Source organism: Hyperoodon ampullatus (genome assembly GCF_949752795.1).
Source record: "Hyperoodon ampullatus genome assembly, chromosome: 3".
NCBI classification, from domain to species: domain Eukaryota; kingdom Metazoa; phylum Chordata; class Mammalia; order Artiodactyla; family Ziphiidae; genus Hyperoodon; species Hyperoodon ampullatus.
Genome location: NC_136916.1, coordinates 92,657,402 through 92,680,184, shown reverse-complemented (window position 1 = coordinate 92,680,184; position 22,783 = coordinate 92,657,402). Strand labels below are relative to the sequence as shown.

Below are 22,783 nucleotides of genomic sequence, written 5' to 3'. Positions count from 1 at the left end.
GCCAACGAGAGCAGATCCAGTGACTCACATCCGCCGCGCTAACTCTTTGCTCGCTCTCTGCTCGCACACGCTTACACCCGGCTCGAGATGGCGGCGGCAGCGGCGGGGGACTCCGACTCCTGGGGTGAGGAGAAGTTCCAGGAGCAGGGCCCGGGTCGGCGCTGGCCCCACACCCAGGCAGGCATTAACGTGGCTCGCTCTCTTCCGTAGACGCTGACACGTTCTCCGTGGAAGACCCGGTGCGGAAGGTGGGGGGCGGCGGCACCGCCGGCGGCGACCGCTGGGAAGGCGAGGACGAGGACGAGGACGTCAAGGTGGGTGCGGGCCGGGGCTCCGAGCAGTGTTGGAGCGGGCTGGCGCCGTCGCGGGCAGAGTTGCCCGCCGAGGGGCGGGCGGACGGACTGTGGGCCCAGGGGCGCCGCCCGGGCCTGCGGGCCGTGGGTCTAGGCTCGAGCGTAGGGCCTGGCGGTGCCCTGTTCCCCTCCTTTCGCCGGCCATATGGGCCGGAGGCGGGCAGCGTGGTCTGTTGAACTTCCCTGGCGAGTTGCCGGCCCCAGCCCTAGCCTTAGCCCTAGCCCCAGCCCTTCATTGAAGGTCTGCGCTCCGGCCTGGATCCCACCCGCCAACTGGCGACGGGAGGTGACAGCAGCTGCTGGACCGGCCCACGTGCAAACTTCGCGGTCCGGAGTTGCTCGCGGAGATGAGACTGGGAAGCTGAGAATGGAGCCCCTGGCTTATCCCATATGGAAAGTCTTGCAACCCACCTGCCCTTTCAAGCTCAGGTCTCCCCAGGGCCAGTAACTCATATCCCCGAAGGCCCATTTGTAGAGTTTGTTCGAGGTGTTAGATGAGTGAAATATTGTGGTTTAATTTCAGCTCCCCCCTTTTTTTTTCCCCACACAAAGGCAATAATTTTTAGCCTCCCTTCTCCCATCCTGTGGTAAAAGGATGAACTGTGTACTGAGATAGCTAGCAGTTAGTGATGAGAAACCTGGGTAGTCCACACAGCGACCTATTATTCATCTACACACGAACGCGTAAGGGAATAGTGAAGATTTGGTGGTTGGAGAAGACGAGGGAGTCAGTGTTTTGTGTTTGTTTGGTGGTTGTTTGTTTTTCCTATGCCTTGTAGATTTGAACCCGATTTACCGTCTTCGTTTGTTTTTGAGAACTCCTGGGGGCTTCAGATGCGGCTTCAGATGACATTATGACTACTGCGTTCGTTTTTGTTTTTCAGGTAGCTACAAAAGTCTTAAGCACAGAATGTTAAGACTCTTATTAACAAACTTCTCAAAATCTTTTTTTTTTTTTGTGAAGATAAAGTTTAGTATGAGTTGGAAAATGGTTTTTTATGGTTTCGATTCGTTTAGTGAATGTTTTACTGTTCTAACTTCTACCCTTCAGCTCATGCTAACAACCCTACAAATCCTTCTGCTTGGGTTGAAAAAAATTTAAGCTAGGTAATCACTCTGAATTTTGTGTTAATACTGCTTTTGTTACATTTTTACCTGAGTCTGTTGAGGTGGATGTCCAATTCATTGAACAGCCTGAGGTTCAGGGATGACGCGATCTTTGCAAATCTTGGGGTTAATAAATGAGCAATACTATTGTGAAGATACTTAAATGCTTCATTTAAACGTTGTATAGACATGGGAATGGATTGTGTTATCAGCCTCATTGCGAGATATTAGTTACCTCCCTACATTGTAGCAGATTTTCTGTTTTGAGCCTTTAGTTCAGATTTGTCCTTTCACTTTTTCTGTGCAGAGTGGATGTAGGAGTTAAGACATCTGTTATGAAAATTGGGAATAAGTGAGAAGAAACGACTAGAGAAATCAGAAAAGAATTACCAGAAAATGAAGTTTGAATGAAGTAGTCTAGACTGATATCATGAAGAAGCCTGACTGAAATTATTGTATCTAAATGGTGTCAATCCTGATAAATATAATTCTGACCACTTGGAACTAATTTTGGAGATTTATAAGTTGTAAATCTTATTTACAAAAAGGTAAATCTTACGTACCCTAAAGGTCATCTCGCCTCTTTGCACTCTTTTAGTGCAGAATTTCTTTCTTTTATACAAGTAGCTTATTTCTTTTACATAAACTTTGAAGTTGATATTGGAGTAGAAAGCTGAACTTGTCCATTTTATTTCTATGTTGAAATGCTGGTTTATTTCTGAGTTTCTCCAAGATTTCCAAGATAAGGTGTTCATGGAGTAGTTTGATTCCTAGTAGTTTGGAATAGACAGACCTGGATCTATATTTTTGCCTTGATATTTTCTGTTTGTTGTCATGAACCAGTTTTTTAATCCTTTTTTTTTCTCTTCCATTTCCCAATCTTTGTTTTGTTTTGTTTTGTTTTTGCGGTACGCGGGCCTCTCACTGTTGTGGCCTCTCCCGTTGCGGAGCACAGACTCCGGACGCGCAGGCTCAGCGGCCATGGCTCATGGGCCCAGCCGCTCCGCGGCATGTGGAATCCTCCCAGACCGGGGCACGAACCCGTGTCCCCTGCATTGGCAGGCGGACTCTCAACCACTGCGCCACCAGGGAAGCCCCCCATTTCCCAATCTTGTCATTACAGAAGCTACCTCAGAGGATTATTTTGCACTTTAAATGAGATAGTATGTCAAGCATTAAGCAGAGTTGCCTGGCACTTGGTAGGCACTCAGTAAATGTTAATTCTCTCTCTCTCTGCAAGAGAGAATATTTTTCTAGCTAATGGAAAATATCTTTAGGCTGTTTAGATCGAGTAGCTGGGGTTATTTTTGTGCCACATTTTTTTGTGCTTTCTTAAGCTCAGTAGGAGTAAGTTCTCTCCACGGTGGCTGTTTACTGTGAATTTTTTGTTTTGAACTGAATGACCATGGTTATCAAGCAAGCTTTTGCTTGCTCAGAGGTTACCAATCTAGAGCTAAAATTTGTCACCTTGAATGGTAGTGAGTACAGGTTTTCCCTGCTATCCAAAAGTAGAGCATTCCTATGAAACCTTCCCTAAGCTGAAAGAAGCAATTGCCTTAGGACACATCTTGCTAACAAATGCACAAGATGAAACAAGGTAAAGCACAGATGCTTGCAGACACAGTTCTAAGCTATGGCATCTTGATGCTGAGATGCTGAGTAGCTTGGTGGAGAAGGAGCTTGGCCTTGGCGGTGCCACTCTTGCTGCTTGGGTGCACGCTGCCTCTATAATGGCTCAGTGCAAAAACAAATGCTATTTTCACTTGTAATAAAAGCGAAAATCCTCTTTGGATTTCTTTCACTTAACGAGCACAGTTATTAATGAAGGTCATTCGAAAAAGCAAAGTGGCATAAAGTGAACTTTAAAAAGTGAGGGATACCTATAATACCAACTTTCTGAATTCTAATGTTTTAGCGTTTAATCCTTTTGTAAGGAGATGCTAACAAGGTTTAGTTTCCATGAGATCGAATAATCATAGTCCTTAAATAATACAGTATGTGAATTTTTGAAAAGTCCTTCAAAAGTAAGGTATGTAGAAACAGTAAGTTCTTCAGTTTATGTCAGCATCTAGTGTTTAACCTTTAAGAGTATAGGTTTAATGTCATTTGTAGTGTCCTGAGAAATGAAAGGAAAATTGAGGTCTTCGTTACAGTAACTTGCTTCAGTAGTTTACTGTCTTTCAGTAGATATAGCATTTTGCTGCCCTTGACTTTTCAGATAGCTGTCTGAAAGTGGCAGTGCGTTTAGGTGAAACTGTAGAATTTTTAATATTCATGGTGAGGGGGAGTCTATGCTTCTTCCCAGTGAAAAGGTGAGAACTAGGGAGCGTACTTTCCTGTCACATTAGCTTTATATTCCCTTTCTGTACTATCCTGATGTTATGCAGAGGCAGTGGGAGGAATTGTTTGCTTGGCATATATCTCTGGACTCCTTCCCCATTGCTGGAATGATGTGTAGGCTATGTTGATTAAGAAGGCACAGACTTCCCTGGTGGTGCAGTGGTTAAGAGTCTGCCTGCCAGTGCAGGGGACACAGGTTCGATCCTGGTCCGGTAAGATCCCACATGCCGCGGAGCAACTAGCTTGTGTGCCACAACTACTGAGCCTGCGCTCTAGAGCCCACGTGCCACAACTACTGAAGCCTGTGCGTCTGGAGCCCGCACACTGCAACAAAGAGTAGCCCCCGCTTGCCACAGCTAGAGAAAAGCCCACGTGCAGCAGCGAAGACCCAACGCAGCCAAATAGAAAGAAAGAAAGGAAGGAAGGAAGGAGGGCAGTGAGTACCTACTCACTGCACGCAGGAACAATACAACTTTTACTCCATTTTACTGGTATCCCATCATTTCAGTAAAACAGATTAGAAGCTAGATTTATTCAAAGGGTGTGGAGTTTGTTATGAGAAAACTTCTGGCTGTGATCAATCATCTCAGACATTTGCTTCTGTAATGTTATTACAGAATTTCTTTAAAAGATCCTAGCGAGCTGACTTAGTTGAAAACTGCCTGCCTCATCGTGCCCATTCAACTGTGTGTTAGGATCCTATCCTGTTTAATAGTTTATATCTACCAGAGTAAGGACATTTTTAAGCATTGGAAACAGTACTTCTGAAGTAGGGCATCTGTATTTCAAAGAAATTGGAGATTGCTGGGAAATTCTCAGAAGGTGGCATTTTGCTAGGATATGGGTATCTGGAAGTGTGTGTGTGTAACTTATGAGAGGTTCTAAACATATAAAGAAGTGGAAAGAAAAGTTTAATAAACCCATGACCAGGGACTTCCCTGGTGGTCCAGTGGTAAAGAATCTGCCTTCCAATGCAGGGGACGCAGGTTTGATCCCTGGTCAGGGAACTAAGATCCCACATGCCATGGGGCAACTAAGCCTGCGTGCTGCAACTACTGAGCCCACACGCCTCAACTAGAGAGCCCATGTGCTGCAAATTACAGGGCTCACCCACTCTGGAGCCTGCGCGCCACAACTAGAGAGAGAACCTGCACACCACAGCTAGAGAGAAGCCTGCGTGCCACAACTAAGACCCGACACAGCCAAAAAATAAAAAATAAAATAAAGAAAAATAAAACTTTTAAAAACCATGACCAATCTTATATCTTCTGTATCCCCACTTGCTGCTCTCCTCCCCCAACCAGATTATTTTGAAGAAAATACCAGTTGTATCATTTCAATACCCTGACAGTTTTTTTTATAAACGAATAAGTTTTTAGTTAGGAAGCATGTTCAGTTAGGATGGTTATTTTTACAATAAGGCATCCATTACCCCCTCCTGGCCCCCCACCCAGTTCGCCATAATTAGACTTGGCTACCTTGTTTCTATCGAGTAAACTCCTCCTCCACTTGTGCCTCTGTATTCTCCTTTGTTTTGCAATTTGAATCTCCTTTTACATTTTTTGTTTTTGTCTTTTCCTTTTTTAAAGAAAAACACACAATAAATGACATCTTAAGAATTTAAAAGGCAAAAAAAAATACGGAAAAATATTTACCTAATATATTTGTCATGCTGGACCATTGAAAATAAATAAGCCACTTGTTTAGAGTTCAGTGCCTTGTTCTTGATCTAGCTTAGCCAGGAATTCAAAGTAGAATTGATAACAGTTCCAAATATGAGACAGGTCGGCATTAAGATGGAATTCAGCAGAGTGCTGAGCCATAGTAGGGTGTTAAAAACTTAATGAACTGACTTAAGTGAAGTAGAATTTATTGAGGCAGGTACCTTGGCTTCCAGAGACCATCATAGTTCTGAGGTGATGGAAGAATATTTGGGCTTTTAAAAACTAAACTTTCCTGGCAGATCTAGCCATGGCAGGAGCTCACTACAGAGTTCTGAGGCTTCTCAGAGCAGGTTGGTACAGCTTACAGAACACCAGTAAATGACTCTTACTGCAAGAGATTATGCTTTATCTAAACCAAACTAAAGAAGAAAGGGGGAGGAGTATATGTTAGTTAATGGGCTATTGCTATGGGACAGAAGAAATTTACTGCTCATTTGAAGCTACTTCTATTTGACAATCTATAAATATATCTTGCTTAAGTTGGAAAACATTTTCAGCCCTAAATGTGTTCTCTCATTGCATGTGACATTCTGTAGTTGTACATTATAAAAATGACAGACTGGCCAACTACTGGCTGCATTATTAGGAATAAAGAAAGCAGGGTTTAAATTTTTTATGTTATATTTTCAATTCTTAGTCATATTTGATTGGGAAGCAGGTTTTAAACTTGAAAAGCAGCCATCTCTTTCAGAGAAATGGCTCAAATGATGCTGGGTGTGTGTAGAACATGAGTATAGATAAGCGAGTAGTTTATCAACAGCCTCTCTTCTAAGGAAGCTGGCCATTTTAGGAGAGCAGCCTGGTTAATACTTCTGGAGATAGATGGGATATTATAGTTGGAAGAGTTATTGGCTACCAATGATAATTGGGTAAAGAATTTAACTGGATATTTATAAGTAATCTCTTGAACCAAAAACAACCATTTAGGACTTACTAAATTATAGACTTAACTCCCTATTTTTTTTTTTTTTTTTTTTTTTGCGGTACACGGGCCTCTCACCGTTGTGGCCTCTCCCGTTGCGGAGCACAGGCTCCTGACGCGCAGGCTCAGTGGCCATGGGCCCAGGCTCACGGGCCCAGCTGCTCCATGGCATGTGGGATCTTCCCGGACCGGGGCACGAACCCGTGTCCCCTGCATCGGCAGGCGGACTCTCAACCACTGCGCCACCAGGGAAGCCCCTTAACTCCCTATTTTAAGTGTTCATTTTAGGTGTTTCTCTTGGAACCCTTCTTACATTTTATCTGAATTTATTGTCAGTATTTACAAAGTCCTGATGTTTATGGAAAATTAGGCAAATGTAGACATTCTACTTTTATACATTTACTTTTATAACTAAGGATGCAAAAACTCTTTAAGTTCTGGGGGAAAGCTACCTGGCCTTCTGCTTTTGGGATTGCATCTGTTTGGAAGTATGGCCAGTCTCTTTTTGCTGACATCACTATGCTCCCTTCTTTAGGAACTTGTCCCCAGTATAGGAGTAACTTCAGGGCAGTTATTACTGTTTCAAGCAGTCTGGGGTGAGGGTGCCTTTCATGGTCCTTTTATGAACTGAGGAGCAGATGTCATGGTTGTTTCCAAGACTTATTGATAGGAACCACTGTTTTTGCTACTAAAATCCATTCTGTGGTGGAATTCTAGGTAGCCTTGTTATGCTTGCACTGATGGGACAATGTAATGACTGTCTGGAATAAGGTTTATTCTTTGATAGGGAAACCAGGGCAGGGTAGAGGTGGGGAATAGAGTTAGTGCGAATGAGATACTGAAGGAGCAGTGATATGGGTGGGGTGATGTTTTACTGGTAAAGGGAACTGAGGCACATCAGCACTGAACAGAAACGTTACTCTGTTGTGCCGTTTCTCTATGTTGGAGTTACTGGGATGGAGCTGCTCATTTTCAGCTATACCTCTCCCTTCTTGGCCTCCTAGTACCAGAGGCTGCTAGACTCATTTGTTAAAATTAGTGGAAATCTAGCACAGGCAATTTGAGATGAATAATTGACATAGTTGTAGCTGGGCATATCTTAGTATGTACTGTAACCCTTCTCTTTGATATGGGGTTCCTTGAAATTCCAGGGGACCTCATTCCAGAACTAATTGAAAGAACAAATTTTGGCGTGGAGGGACCTAGTTCCCAGACATTTATTTTATACTTCAGCACTCAGGTAAGAAGTCATGTTTAATATGACGCTTTAAAGGAACTTTGGCCTGTTCAAAACAGGTTCCTTCATTATTTTTCCATTCAGATTGTGGGATAACTATCTCTGGGCCTTAGTGTACTTATATGTAAAGTAGGGATAACACCACCTTACTTACAGAACTTTTTTGAGGGTTAACTGTTACTATATGTAAGTCCTTTGGGGAATTCCCTGGCTGTCCAATGGTTAGAACTCCGTGCTCTCACTGCCAAGGGCCCAGGTTCAATCCCTGGCTGGGGAACTAAAATCCCACAAGCCTCTCTGTGCAGCCAAAATTTAAAAAGTAAAAATAAAACATAAAGTATGTTGCACAGTGCTTGGTGCAAAGTAAACCCTCAGTAAATGCTGTCTGTTATTATTATCCTCATCACTGTTATTAGTAGGGAGTTATAAATAAACATCCCCTGGAAGTAAGCAGATGGCCCTTTTATCTGAAGCACCATCTTAAGCAGCATATCACTCACAGACCCAGCTTTCCTGTGTTCTGTGAAGATTAAAATGACAAAAAACTCTTGGTAGTAGTTAACTTTTATATTTAGCTCTCTGGTTCCTTTTGTACTATGGTGTATTGATACAAGCACTTAAGCAAACCAGCAGGGTAATATAAACATTTGCTATCTAATTTCTAATCTAGTATCTTAGATGTTCAAACAGTGACTAGCTGGTTTGCTTTCATTCTGTTTGTTAACTATGAACTAAGGGTTAAATTGTGAAGGTAAAGTTATTATAAAAATGCTTTTGTACAAAGTTCTTCCCACTGCTTGCAGACCCCATGGCAGCCTTAATCAGGATTTTTTATTTCTTTGGATTTACAGATTTTTATTAAGAATCAAGGCTTGGTTAGTTTATATACCTAGACTGATTCAGATTTATGACCTGTCTTGTTAAAAACCAGAAGCTTGGTGTCATAGTTATGGCACATTAGTCAGCCTCTGCCTCTTCCAGTAGCATCAGGGCCTCCTGCTTTACACCTGCCATGCTGTGGCTCAGCTTCCAGTGGGTGTGTCCTGGTGTGCCTGGCGGTTGTTGAGACAGTGGTCAGGCTACCTATAGATTAAAGCCTGTTTAAACACAGGGCTGTGTCTTTCTCTATTAAACCTTCTAACTTCTGTGGAGCCTTTAGAAGATTGTTTGATAATTGGTTTATATTTTGCCCAGTGACTGTGCTGGGCATAGAAAAGACAGTATATATAGATCCACCTTAAAGTGCCCCGCCCAAGTTAGGGAGTGGGTTCCATGAAGCTGTTGATCAGCTCTTGACTTTTCTAATACTGGGATTAACTTTTTTTTTTAATTTAATTTTTTAAAATTGAAGTATAGTTGATTTATAGTGTTGGGCTTAAATTTTTATAAAGATTTAATTCATCAACCAGGGTTGTGTTGTATGGAATATTGCTTGAAATAATCAAGCCATTAGCTAGAATGTTGGATGCTTTTACATTTGGGGAAGTAAGAAGTATAAAGACTGCTCAATTTTTCATTTAAAACAACTGAATTATTTAAGAGAGGCTATTAGTTTTGGCTTGGTTGTCTTGTGTTTTAATTGTTAATGGAGAAGCTTTTTTGTGGAGTTAGACAAGTTGATATAAAAGTTCATATGGACAAACAAATGTGCAAGAATGGCCAGGAAAACAGTAAAAATCCCTGAAAACCTGCAAGGGGAGACTAGCCCCAGCTTACATACAATAAAGCCTCTAATCAAAACAGTAGGTACTGGTATGTGAAGAGACAACAGACCAGTGGGATAGAATAGAAAACAGAAATAGAGTAGGTACCTAAGAAAATTTAGTATATGGTAAATCACAGGGCAAAGATGGACTTTTTTAAAAATTGAGATATAGCTGATTTACAATATTATAAGTTTCAGGTATACAACATAGTGGTTCACAATTTTTAGAGATTATACTCTATTTATAGTTAGAAAATATTGGAAAGGTGGACTTTTCAATAGATGGTGCTGTGACAGTGGGTAACCATTTGGAAAAAGATAAATTTAGATCCATACTTCACACCATACAAAAGAAAAACCTCCAGTGGATCAGAGATCTAAATGAAAAAACAGTGAAAGCATACATGTTCTAGAAGAAAATTCCTTGCTTTAAGAAAAGACTTTCTGGGCTTCCCTGGTGGCGTAGTGGTTAAGAATCCACCTGCCAATGCAGGGGACACGGGTTCAAGCCCTGGTCCGGGAAGATCCCACATGCCGCGGAGCAACTAAGGCTGTGCGCCACAACTACTGAGCCTGCGCTCTAGAGCCCGCAAGTCACAACTACTGAAGCCCGCGCGTCTAGAGCCCGTACTCCGCAACAAGACAAGCCGCCACAGTGAGAAGAAGCCTGCATACCTCAATGTAGAGTAGCCCCCGCTTGCCGCAACTAGAGAAAGCCGGCGTGCAGCAACGAAGACCTAACACAGCCAAAAATAAATAAATAAATAAAATTAAAAAAGACTTTCTGATTGACTTGGAATCCAGAGGGAATAAAAGGAAAGTTTAAATTTTACTGCATAAATGTGGTAGGGTGCATAGCACTTAATGGGGAAAACACTAGAGGCATTTCCGTTAAGAGAAGAACAGAGCAATGATGCCCATTTTCTCTGCCACTGTTCATTCACGCTGTACTAGAGGTTTTGCCAGTGCAGTTAGATAAGAGAAATCAATTGTGGAGGCACACGAATTGTTAAAGAAGGAATAAAGCTATCTCTTGTTTGCAGATGATATGGTAGTGTACCTGGGGAAACCCTAGAAAATCAATGATGGAACTAACTTAAGAGAAATGAATTTAGTAGGGTAGCAAGATAAAAAATTAATGTACAAAAACCAAAGCTTTTCTATACTAAAATACTAACTGGTTAGAGGACATAAAAGGAAAAAAAAACCTATTTACAATGGCAACAGAGATGATGAAATACTTCGGAATAAACCTAAAGAGAAATGTGCAAAACCTCTAAGAGAAACTTTAAAACACTCCTTGAAAGATACAGAGGTAGCCTTGAACAGATGGAAAGATAGCCCTTTTTCTTGGCTAGGGCAGTTCAACATTATAAGATGTCAGTTCTCCCAAAATTAATTTATAAATTTAATGCAACACCAAAAAAAACCCCAACAAACTTGTTTCTGTGGAGTTAGACAAGCTGATAATAAAGATCACATGGAAAGTAAACATGCAAGAATTATTAACGGAGGTCCTTTTCTTTAGGATAACTGGGATGATGATGATGATGATGATGAAAAAAAAGAAGAAGCAGAAGTAAAACCAGGTGAGCCATTGGGGTTCTTCCATTTTTGGTTTTATATCTTAGTGAACATCTGATGCTTATGTTAAGACAAATGAGAAAATGCCTACAAAATCGGAAATTTTGGTTATTTTTAGAAACCAAACACTCTTCCGTTCCCACTTCATTCTCTTCTCCCTGTATCTCTTCTCTCTCCTCAAAACATAATCAGATTAGATACCTGCCAAATTTCTGTTTGAGTGCTTTTGTTAAAGGAGAGAGTAAAAGATGAGGCATCATAGTTGAATGATCTAAGTCCTGCCTAAAGGACTGTAGGGAAATAAGAAGGGAGATGTTTGGATCTTAGGGGTCAGACTAGAGAGGAGAAAGGAAGAGTCCCAGAACTTTCCTATTCTTATTTGCCAGGAAATCACCATATGAAATTGGAGCCGGGTGAGGTTTGGTCTCTTGAAGTATATAAGTATCATGTCTGTCTCATTCATAAACTGGAAAGTATTCAAGATAACTGTGATTAAAACATTACTTTCAGAAGTAAAAATTTCGGAAAAGAAAAAAACAGCAGAGAAGATAAAAGAGAAAGAACGGCAGCAGAAGAAAAGGCAAGAAGAAATTAAAAAGAGGGTAAGTACTATTTATTTTCTAAAATACAGAATTCTCACATCAGTAGTGGTGCAGTATCTTAATAGGCAATATTACCTAATCATTTGAAGGGCTTTGTAAGGACTATAAATGGATACCGTCAGATAAGATGATCCTAAACAAACTGAATTTGTGGTTTTTGCAAAAACCAAACCCAGAAGCTTTATGTATTAGAATGCCTTTTTAAGTTTTCACAGACATCTGGGAACATGACTGTGTTGTGACCATAGTCAGTGATTTTTGTCAGTGCCTGCAGTTCTCTCTAGCTGTGATTAGTCTTTTTTTTTTTTTTGCAGTGTACATTTTGAGTGAATACAGAAAGTGTCCATTTCTCTGCCATGTGCTGTATAAATGTTTTTGTTCTTGATTATTTGGAGCAAGATCAGGAATTTTGTGTTAATTTACTTGCTTTTTGAATAGAAAACACATTTACATGATTCAAAAATCAGAACGGTATTAAGAAGCTCCCCCAACTCTTCACTCATTGTCCTGTTTCCCTCCCTCTATCCCATAAGTAAATATTGGTTTATGATGTCTCCAAGGTAACTTTGTACATTCGTATACGACTGTATAGTCATATTCCTCCCAATTTTATAGTTTTCATCTTGCTTTATTTCATATATCATGGAAATCTTGCCATAGATCATGGCGAGCTTTCTTATTTTATTTTTAACCCGGGCCCCCGCAGTGAAAATGCCCAGTCCTAACCACTGGACCACCAGGGAATTCCCTTGACTTTTCATTAAGAAAAATTTCAAGCAAATAGCATAATGGATAATCATACAAATCACCTAAATTTAACAGTTGTTAATATTTTACCATACTTCATCTGTTCTTTTTTTGCTAAAATATATCAAATAACAAACATTATGCATTTTACCTTTAAATACTTCAGTATACATCTCTGAAAAAGCAAGAATATTTCTCACATGATTACATTCCTAATGTAATGAACAGTAATTTTTTAAGATCATCTAATACTCAGTTTATATACATTTCTTTAATTGTCCCAAAATGTCTTCACATATGGTTTGTTCAGACAAGGACCTCGCATGTACTTTGTATCCTAAGTCTCCTAGAGTGTCTGTCTTTCTCTTTAAAATGACATTGACTTATTGAAGAGAGCAGGGCAGTTGTCTTGAAGAACACCCCACCTTCTAGATTTGTCTTATTGCTTCCTTGTAGTTACAATTTCCTGTAACTTGGCGGTGAAGTCTGAAAGTTTGATTGGATTCAGATTAAACATTTTTGGTTGGAATACTTCAGAGGTAATGCTGTATGCTTTATATTGCATCACACACATCAGGAGTCATGTAATGTCTGTCCTGTTATTAGTGATGCTAAAATTGATTACTGGATTAAGTTGGTGACAGTCTGATCCTTCTATTGTAAAATTAATTACATATTTCTTCTTACAGGTAATCCAGTTTCACATCAACTTGTCACCCAATAGTTTTAGTGTCATTGACGATCATTGCCTAATTATTTCTTAAGGGATTGCAGAATGGTGGTTTTTCATTCTATGATTTTTCTTCCATTTTTTTATTGGCTGGCTTTTTTTTCTTTTTTGCTATTTGGTTACTTAGGATATGGTTTGTAGTAGAAAATGTAAAAGCTTCTTTTCTTTTAATTGCCAATTTTCAGAGTAGGGAGGAGGTGTAATAACTTTAAGTGGTGAAAAAGGAGGGATTTTATGGGTTTTAATTTTTTCTTCTTGAGTAAATTTATGGACTTACAGGTTTTTATACATTTCATTTGGATACAGTTATTATTTTTTTTGATGCTTAAATTGTCCCAACATTGGACAGTAGGGGTCCCTCTAAGCTGTTCCTATCTTCATCCTTTTGACAGAACTCCATTAGTCTTTGAAAGGTTCCTTGTTTTCTGGCACAATAAGTAATGCCTGGGGCTTCCCTGGTGGCACAGTGGTTGAGAATCTGCCTGCCAATGCAGGGACATGGGTTCGAGCCCTGGTCTGGGAAGATCCCACATGCTGTGGAGCAGCTAAGCCCATGCGCCACAACTACTGAGCCTGCGCTCTAGAGCCCATGAGCCACAACTGCTGAAGCCCGCGTGCCTAGAGTCCGTGCTCTGCAACAAGAGAAGCCACCACAGTGAGAGCCCGCGCACTGTAATGAAGAGTAGCCCCCACTGGCCGCAACTAGAGAAAGCCCTCGCGCAGCAACAAAGACCCAATGCAGCCAAAAATAAATAAAAATTAAAAAAAAAAAAAAAGTAATGCCCGGCTTATCTGGTAAACTCCCTTAGGCCTGGAATCAGCTACTAAATTTCCTTTTTAGTAGCAAATTATCATGGCCAACAATGTGTGAGAATGTCTGTTTCCCCCAAGTCAGGAACATTTTAGATGCTTTTTAATAATTTGTAAATCTAAAAATACCTACATGTGTGTTTTTTAATTAATTAATTAATTTTTGGCTGCGTTGGGTCTTTGTTGCTGCGCGAGGGCTTTCTCTAGTTGCGGCGAGTGGGGGCTACTCTTCATTGCAGTGTGCAAGCTTCTCATTGCGGTGGCTTCTCTTGTTGCGGAGCATGGTCTCTAGGCATGCAGGCTTCAGTAGTTGTGGCACGTGGGCTCAGTAGTTGTGGCTTGCAGGCTCTAGAGCGCAGGCTCAGTAGTTGTGGCACACGGGCTTAATTGCTCCGCAGCATGTGGGATCTTGCCGGACCAGGGATTGAACCCGTGTCTCCTGCATTGGCAGGCAGATTCTTAACCACTGCGCCACCAGGGAAGTCCCTACATGTGTGTTTATATGATCAGAACAAGCAATGGATTCTTATAGCTCAGTCTAAGAAGTTGTATTGATTTGATCTTTCTTGGTCATTGAAGTTAGAATTATACTTACTTTGTTATATCTTGTTATTAGTCTCCAACATAAAGAAACCTTAGTTTGCGTAAATTAATTTTATCTTAGGTCAAGTATTGAGTTAAGATACATTCAATTTTGATGCAGGAAATACTTAATGATGTTCAGGTCTACTAAGGCAATTGAGATATTTCCCTTTTTCTTTCAAGAAAGTGTTCTGAGATTTCCTAACTTGGTATCATGACCTTTCTTATTTCATCTTCTCCCTGAGAAATAAAATGTGACCTATTTCAGAAGTGGACTTCTGAATCAAACTCGTCGAACTGCACAGGCATGGATAACCATGAATGGCACAAATTTCCTTCATCTTTTTCCCACTTTGATAAATATTATCAAAGATAGCCCCTTGTAGTAACATATTGTAGAAAATTATATCACAGTATATAGAAAGGATATAAACTAAACTGTTAACTGTCATCTCAGAGAAGTGGAACAAAAAGATAAATGGGGGGAAATGTTTTTCTAATTCTTTGAAAAAAAATTTTTTTCTGTCTACATTGTATTGTCATATGGATGTGCCATATACTTTATTTAACCATTCTATTCTGGAACATTTAGGTCATCTCTAAATTTATTTGATATTATGAATAATGCCCCATTTGACCTCCTTTTGGTTAAATATTTGTATGCAGCTTTGGTTTCTTAAGATGAATACCTATAAGTGGAATTATTTGATTAAAGCATATAAGAATATTTTTAAGACTTGATAAATATTACCAAGTTATCCTAGAAAGGTTGTTTCGATATACAGTCTTAGCCAAAGTATGTGAGAGTGCCATTTTCAACTTGTCTGCAATCTCAATTCCTTAATTTAAAAAAATTACCATAAAATAAACCCAGTCTTCAAATCTGAACTCTTGTCACATGACCACCAGAGTTAACCTTCTGTTACCATGGGCAGGTTGCTTACCCTCTCTGTGCCTCAGGTTTTTTTCCTGTAAAATTGGGATAAGAATATCTAAAAGAATGCCTGAAATACAGTGAACACTTTATAAGTGTTTGCTATTATTTAATGTGTCTAGAAAAAAAATTCATACAATACAGAAATGTTCTGGGTCCATTATAATCCCAGCCCTTTTAAAACTTCATTGCTGTCTCATTTTAGTTAGAAGAACCTGAAGAACCTAAAGTGCTAACACCAGACGAACAATTAGCAGATAAACTGCGGCTAAAGAAATTACAGGAAGAGGCAGACCTCGAATTAGCGAAAGAAACTTTTGGTAAGTGGGGGTGTGATAACAGTGCAGTACTGAAGTTCCAAGTGAATACTATGGAAGTCTTACTAGTTACGAAAATTCAGAAAACACCTTTTTTGAAGAAACATGATACTGGCTAATTTAGATAGTAGAAAGCAGTTTTTAATCTCTGGTTTATATTTGAGATTTCATTACTTAAGGCAGAGTGAGATACATGTTCAGATTTTTGAATAATTTGAGTATTGTATAAAAGATGATTAAGATAAAAAGTCATTGTGGAAGCAACCTAAGTGTCCACTGACAGATGAATGGATAAAGAAGATGTGGCACATATATACAATGGAATATTACTCAACCATAAAAAGAAACGAAATTGAATTATTTGTAGTGAGTTGGATGGACCTAGAGTCTGTCATACAGAGTGAAGTAAGTCAGAAAGAGAAGAACAAATACCGTATGCTAACACATATATATGGAATCTAAAAAAAAAAAACATGGTTCTGAAGAACCTAGGGGCAGGACAGGAATAAAGTCGCAGATGTAGAGAATGGACTTGAGGACACAGGAATGGGGAAGGGTAAGATGGGATGAAATGAGAGAGTGGCATGGACACGTATACACTACCAAATGTAAAATAGATAGCTAGTGGAAAGCAGCCGCATAGCACAGGGAGATCAGCTTGGTGCTTTGTGACCACCTAGAGGGGTGGGATAGGAAGGGTGGGAGGGAGACGCAAGAGGGAGGAGATATGGGGATATATGTGTATGTATAGCTGATTCACTTTGTTATAGAGCAAAAACTAGCACACCATTGTGAAGCAATTATACTCCAATAAAGATTAAAAAAAAAAAAAAAGATAAAAAGTCATTGGACCCGGGCTTCCCTGGTGGCGCAGTGGTTGAGAGTCCACCTGCCGATGCAGAGGACACGGGTTCATGCCCCGGTCCGGGAGGATCCCACATGCCGCGGAGCGGCTGGGCCCGTGAGCCATGGCCGCTGCGTCTGTGTGTCCGGAGCCTGTGCTCCGCAACGGGAGAGGCCACAATAGTGAGAGGCCCGCGTACTGCAAAAAAAAAAAAAAAAAAGTCATTGCACCCAAATGAAGTATACTGCTGCTTTAAATGTATGTATCAGCTGGATGAAATTTGGGTGAAATGTGAAGTCTGTAGCTTTGAGATTTAAATATTGAACTGACTGTAGGACTGTCCTGTTGTCTTAAGTCTGGATAAGATTTAGACAATAGTATGCTGGTCCCAGTGGGGCATTCAGCTTTGGTTGTGCCTTCTTAATGCTCAGGGTCCTTTCTTTCTGTATCCCTTCTTGGCCTTCACCATGCCCTATCTTTAGAGGACTTCCATTTCTGTGTGCCATGCCTGCAGCTGTGGTTAGTGTGTAAGATAAAAGATATGTTCAGGATTCTGTAAATAGATAATAAGTTCAGAGTGTTCCAGGAGGATAGTTACATGGCACAGAGGGTAATGTAAGAAACACGGTCAGAGAAATAATTAAAAGTTCTCACTTCATTTAACCAAGTTTGTTGTCTCTATTGAGTGCTTTTCAGAGTAGAATGTTGTGTTGAAACAGTTAAATAACTTTTTTTTTTTTAGTATTTATTTGCTTGTGCTGGGTCATAGTTGCGGCACACGGGCTCCTTAGTTGCGGCATGCAAACTGTTAGTTGCAGCATGTGTTTGAGATCTAGTTCCCTGAACCAGGGATTGAACCCGGGCTCCCTGCATTGGGAGTGCAGAGTCTCAACCACTGCGCCACCAGGGAAGTCCTGAAACAGTTAAATAACTTTTAAATGAAACCTAGAGCCAAGAAGGATCTAGTTATTTTGATTTTTTCCTCCACTACCCTTCCTCTTCTTTAAAATGGATCAAGCAGGCTGACTGTAGTGATCATTCTCCTTTTCACTGGAAGTATGACCTTATCTCTCAGTGGGTCTTTAGCAATCTCAAGAGTTGCTATGGATGCTCCACTGGCGAGTGCTTGGCATGTCTTAACCACACTCATCTCATTACAGAGAGCACTTGGCCACTATCCTGTCTTTGTAGAATGGTAAAAGCCACCCATGTGTTTATTAAAGAGAAGGGTTTATGTGGTAATTCTAAGATGGGACACCAATTATAGATTAAAAGGCAAAAACATGTATTCATACGGTGATCATTTGGTTAATAGGATTTTAATGTTGTGTTTCTCATACTAAAATACTGGATCAGTGTTATTGTTAACAACTCATTTACTTGATAATTGAGGAGTATACAGAAGCATAGTGTCTAATCGCCTAGAATCCTTTTAGGCCAGATTAATTTTTCTATTGGGATTTAACACATGGTTTGCTCTTATTTAGCTTCTGTAGTTAGCTGGATACTTTCACAGGAACCATCTTCGTTTGCTTTGCTTTTTTCTTTCTCTCCCAACTTTTCTGTGGGCTGTTCTTGGACAGATGCTTTAAGAGCATCGCTTTTGTGCCAGGGACTCCTTTGGCAGTCTGGTGAAGCCTTTGGGCCCCTTCTTAATATACTGTTTGTTTTTTTTATTTTATATACTGTTTTTAAATGCATAAAATACACAGGATTTTACTTACAAAGGAAACCTGTTATAATGAAATAGGTATCAAAATATTGAAATAACCTGTGATACAGTAATTATGTACAGACCATTTGAATTCTGTCCAAGGATTTCAGTAGACTCAGGTTAAGAACCTCTGTTTTAGAACGAAATAACAGGGTTATTCAGGTATCTAATTAGTTTCTAAACTTTAAAAATATCTTTCTGATATTTTCTGTGTCCCCTTTCTCCTACAGGTGTTAATAATACAGTTTATGGAATAGATGCTATGAACCCATCTTCAAGGGATGACTTCACAGAGTTTGGAAAGTTACTAAAAGATAAAATTACACAATATGAAAAATCACTATATTATGCCAGTTTTTTGGAAGCCTTAGTTCGAGATGTGTGTATTTCATGTAAGTAATTCTAATCTCTGGCCTCTGTGAATGCATTTAAGTAGGGGCACATCATACTTAGGAGAATGGAGATTGACTTTTGACGGGAGGGGATGCTCTAATATATTTAAGATTTGCTTTTTGGCAGTTAGCTTGGGAGTGTTGTTCTGCAGATATACATTGAGTTTGAGTGGTTTTGTTTTTGTTTTTTGAGGGTGCCTTCTGAGTGTTTTTACAGTGGCTTCCCAAAGAGACATCTGTGCTTGTTGGTACAACAGCTAATAAAACACTAGTTTCTTATTTTATCTAATATATATTAGAGGCGGCGGCTAGTGAAGTGTCTTTTGGGGAAAACCATACAGAATTTTAGAGCTGAGTGAGACCACAGCGAGTGTCTGTTCACTTTATAAATGAGGAAGCCCATGGCCAGGTACAAGTTGCTCAGCAGAGCTGGCACCCATTCTCTAGGTCCATGGATTTGGTTTCATGCTGAGTCATATATTTCAGGGGCAGGGGATATGGGAGTGACAACCCGGGGTGATATAGCACTAAGGTGGGAAGAACTGCTTTTGCTAGTGTCCGCTGTTTTTAAGATTGAGAAAAATAAATTCTACACAATGAGTTGTTTTTTTTTTTTTTTTAATAATTAATCTGGTTGCGTTGGGTCTTCGTTGCTGCACGCGGGCTTTCTCTAGTTGCCTCAAGCGGGGGCTACTCTTCCTTGTGGTGCACGGGCTTCTCATTGTGGTGGTTTCTCTTGTTGCGGAGCTCAGGCTTTATAGGCGCACGGGCTTCAGTCGTTGTGGCACGTGGGCTCAGCAGTTGTGGTGCACCGGCTCAGTTGCTCCATGGCATGTGGGATCTTCCTGGACCAGGGCTTGAACCTGTGTCCCCTGCATTGGCAGGCAGATTCCTAACCACTGTGCCACCAGGGAAGTCCCTACACAATGAATTTTAAGTTAGGTTTTCTTTGGGAAATTATTACTAAGCTGAAGGTTCTGAATTTGATCAGTGATATACCCATAGTTGGTACTTTATTTTCCATATATATTTTTTACTGTTTTTGAAGGTGCTCTCTAACCAGACTGAACACTTTTTTGGGTAGCTGAAAACTCATGTCTGTTTCCAGCTTTATATTTTTATAAGGATGGAAGGATGTGTTGTCCACTAAATGGGCTTTTTTCCTGGTGGGGCACTTAGATTTCTGAGATAACTACCATTTTCATTCTCGTTCCTATGCTAGAAAATGGAGACCCCAAGGGGTGGGGAGTTATCATCTGTAGGTTTAAGAATTGTCATTACATATTCATTCAGATACTCCTCGCTGAGCATCAAGGATGTTTATTTCCATAAGTCATGGTTATTCTCTGCGTATTTAGACCAGATAAGGAAAAATGGTAGGGAGCACTGTGAGCTTATAAAGACATTTCTAGTTTCTCTCTGGTTGAGCAGTGTCATTATAATTACAGTTCATTATAACTTTTTGTTGCTGAGTTTGCCATTTTACTTTAAACGGTTCTGATCTGTAAGCCTAGCCATAGACTGAATGATTCTCCATCATGTTATGTTAAACAGGAGAAATTAATAGCCTTTCCAAGTTACTGAAGTTAATGATGGACAAATTAGATTTCTCATAACACTGGAAGAATGTATATTTTGCTTTTACTTATTCTCCAAAATGCTTAAAAATTACTGGTATTTTTTTTTTTTTTTAGTGGAAATTGATGACTTGAAAAAGATTACCAATTCATTGACTGTACTTTGCAGTGAAAAACAGAAGCAAGAAAAGGTAAGAGCTAGCTGTGTGGGAAATGTGTATTACACAAGGATGGGGTATAGGCATAATATTCTCAACAAGTGTAGTAGGAGCCTGAGAAGTCAAGCAATTCACCAATACCATTTATATTGGAATAGACCAGGAGTATGAGTGCCATTACCATCCTTTTATTTACAGACATGTTCATGTTCTTCTGAATTAATAATAGAAATTTCTCTGGGTCAGGTGTGGGATCTCCCTTAGAGAACTAAGGTTTTTCTGGAAGCAGAGCTTTGTTGACTCTGTGAGGGTTGCTGTACCATATAAGATGCCCATAGTAGATAAAATCTCATGAATTAATTCTTTTTATCTTCAGCAAAGCAAAGCCAAAAAGAAGAAGAAAGGTGTGGTTCCCGGAGGGGGATTAAAGGCTACCATGAAAGATGATCTGGCAGATTATGGTGGTTATGATGGAGGATATGTACAAGATTTTGAAGACTTCATGTGACGTTTTATCTTCTCCTGGTGTCTTCTTTCTGTTGCCCACAATCCCTTCAACATGTAGCACAACTTCCTTTCCTTTCAGTTCTGCCAAATGCTACAATCAGAAGTGCAGTATCTTTTGTGCTGGTTATTAACCCCTTGACACTTAGGTGCTAATGTGCAAATGAGGGAACTTGGATCTTGCTGCCAAGGGGTTAAAATTGGGAACCTCCATTGCTACTAAATCATAGTTTAAAAAAACAGACCTATTAAGGTTGTTGTTGCTATCTGATTCCATAGCAGCAGTCACTAAATTGGAAACAAAGGTTGCAACATGACAAAAAATTGTGTAGTTTTTACCAGCACCATTCAGTAATACAGCCTTAACCATACCTCCTTGAACTACTTCATAACTTGTCAAGAAAAGCAGTCTGCTGCAAGGGCATGTGGTGTGCACCTAGTATTAAAGTTGCTTTGTCTTAAAATTGAGCGTGAGGATATTAAAAATACATTGTGAAGAAGACTGCTTATCTCAGTGAAGATACGGCGGCTGAAAAGCACTAGTTTGATACTTAAAAATTAAATGACCAAAACCCTCCAACTTGGAAGCTGAAGAAGGTAAACCTCTCCATTATTGCATTACCAAGTTGTGGAATCTCTTGAATGCATAGACTGTCTAGTTTCTATTTATCAGACTATTCTACTGATGGAGTGCTTCAGATGGGGGAGGGAAACTCCTTACCTATTTTATTTGTCTGATGTAAGTGTCTGAGAAACAAATCTCCTTTGTTCTCTGAGGCTGCAGTGGATCAGCTTTAACAGGGTTTTGGCATTTCCTTTCCTTTATAAAACGTGTTCAGCAAACTGCGCCACTTAACTACAGTTTGGTAAATTGTTATGTTAACAATTATGACATCTGCAGTGTTTTATAAAGCAACTAATTTAATAAAGTCACTATTGTGAGGACTTAAATTTTGTGTTACCTCCCAAGAGATATTTTTGGAGAGTAAAGAACAAAGCTCTTGGGACTAGAGTTCTCTGTATACTTATAAAGCTATTAATAAGTGTTTGATGAGTAGATGCAGTTTTAAAACAAAAATGATTTGTGAGGTCCTTAATAGTGTCACCCTAGAGCAACAAAGGCATAGAGCTGCCTTCCTCTTCTTATTTATTTGGGGAAATTGTTTGGTTGTTTGTTTAGATACTAAGGCCTAATTGAGTACCTAGAAGAACCTAGAAGAACTATTTATTTGGAGTAATTGAACTTATAACTCAGGTTGTGGCTGTAAGCAGAGATAGGGTGATCGTCTCTATTATATATTTTCTTTTAAGCAATTTAACCAAATCTGTGGTTGGAGTCTTTTTTTGAAACTGCCACAGAATCAAAAGTAGGGACACAGCAAAAAATATTTTAAATTTCTCTTACACAGGAAGTAGGATCCTCAGTCAGAGCTCTACAGACCACTAAGTGGAAGACAGGACCATCTAAATGATTTGAGGAATTAACAGAAAGTAGTGACTACACAGCAATAATTACAGCCAATAAAGATTGTTTTAAGGCAGACAAGGGCTAAGATTTCCTTAGCAGTAATAATGACATACACTGAATTTAAAATCTATTTTATTATAGAGATCAGTTTCTAATAAATGGAAATGTATCATCTGTTCCTTAACTGTGTAAATAATATTAAATTCCTTTGAAACTGGAATCTGCAGGCACAGGTATTCTTTACTAAATACTGTTTCATCTCCTAAAGTAGAAGCTATCCTGAGGAAGATGGAGCTTTTGATCTTAATACCAATATCTATATAAAATGGTATAGATGAATAATTATTTTCAAATAGGAATTTCCTTGTGAAAATTCTCCTTCTTCACCCACTGTTCACAAAGGACTGGGTATGGTCAGTCCTGGGGTTTTAC

At 39.7% G+C, this 22,783-nt stretch overlaps 1 protein-coding gene across 2 annotated transcripts; it reads left to right on the top strand.

Annotated features, from left to right (window-relative positions):
- EIF3J (eukaryotic translation initiation factor 3 subunit J) lies at positions 1-21,828 on the top strand. Of its 2 annotated transcripts, none has more exons than XM_079699813.1 (8): positions 1-124; positions 211-314; positions 10,917-10,977; positions 11,483-11,574; positions 15,583-15,697; positions 18,483-18,644; positions 20,339-20,412; positions 20,756-21,828. In XM_079699813.1, exons 1-8 carry the CDS (start codon positions 88-90, stop codon positions 20,885-20,887), a joined length of 777 nt encoding a protein of 258 aa, XP_079555939.1. In that variant the 5' UTR covers positions 1-87; the 3' UTR covers positions 20,888-21,828. The 2 variants fall into 2 exon arrangements, with proteins under 2 accessions (XP_079555939.1, XP_079555940.1); XM_079699814.1 differs by lacking the exon at positions 1-124 and adding an exon at positions 1,133-1,237.
- The last annotated feature ends 955 nt before the right edge of the window (positions 21,829-22,783 follow it).

What these genes read in the sequence shown, in the direction of transcription:
- EIF3J (XM_079699813.1), top strand. Translation starts at nt 88, where the DNA reads ATGGCGGCGGCAGCGGCGGGGGACTCCGACTCCTGGG. An exon ending in GGGGGACTCCGACTCCTGGG is followed by an intron (nt 125 to 210) that starts GTGAGGAGAAGT and finishes TCTCTTCCGTAG; the next exon opens with ACGCTGACACGTTCTCCGTG. An exon ending in AAAAACAGAAGCAAGAAAAG is followed by an intron (nt 20,413 to 20,755) that starts GTAAGAGCTAGC and finishes TTTTATCTTCAG; the next exon opens with CAAAGCAAAGCCAAAAAGAA.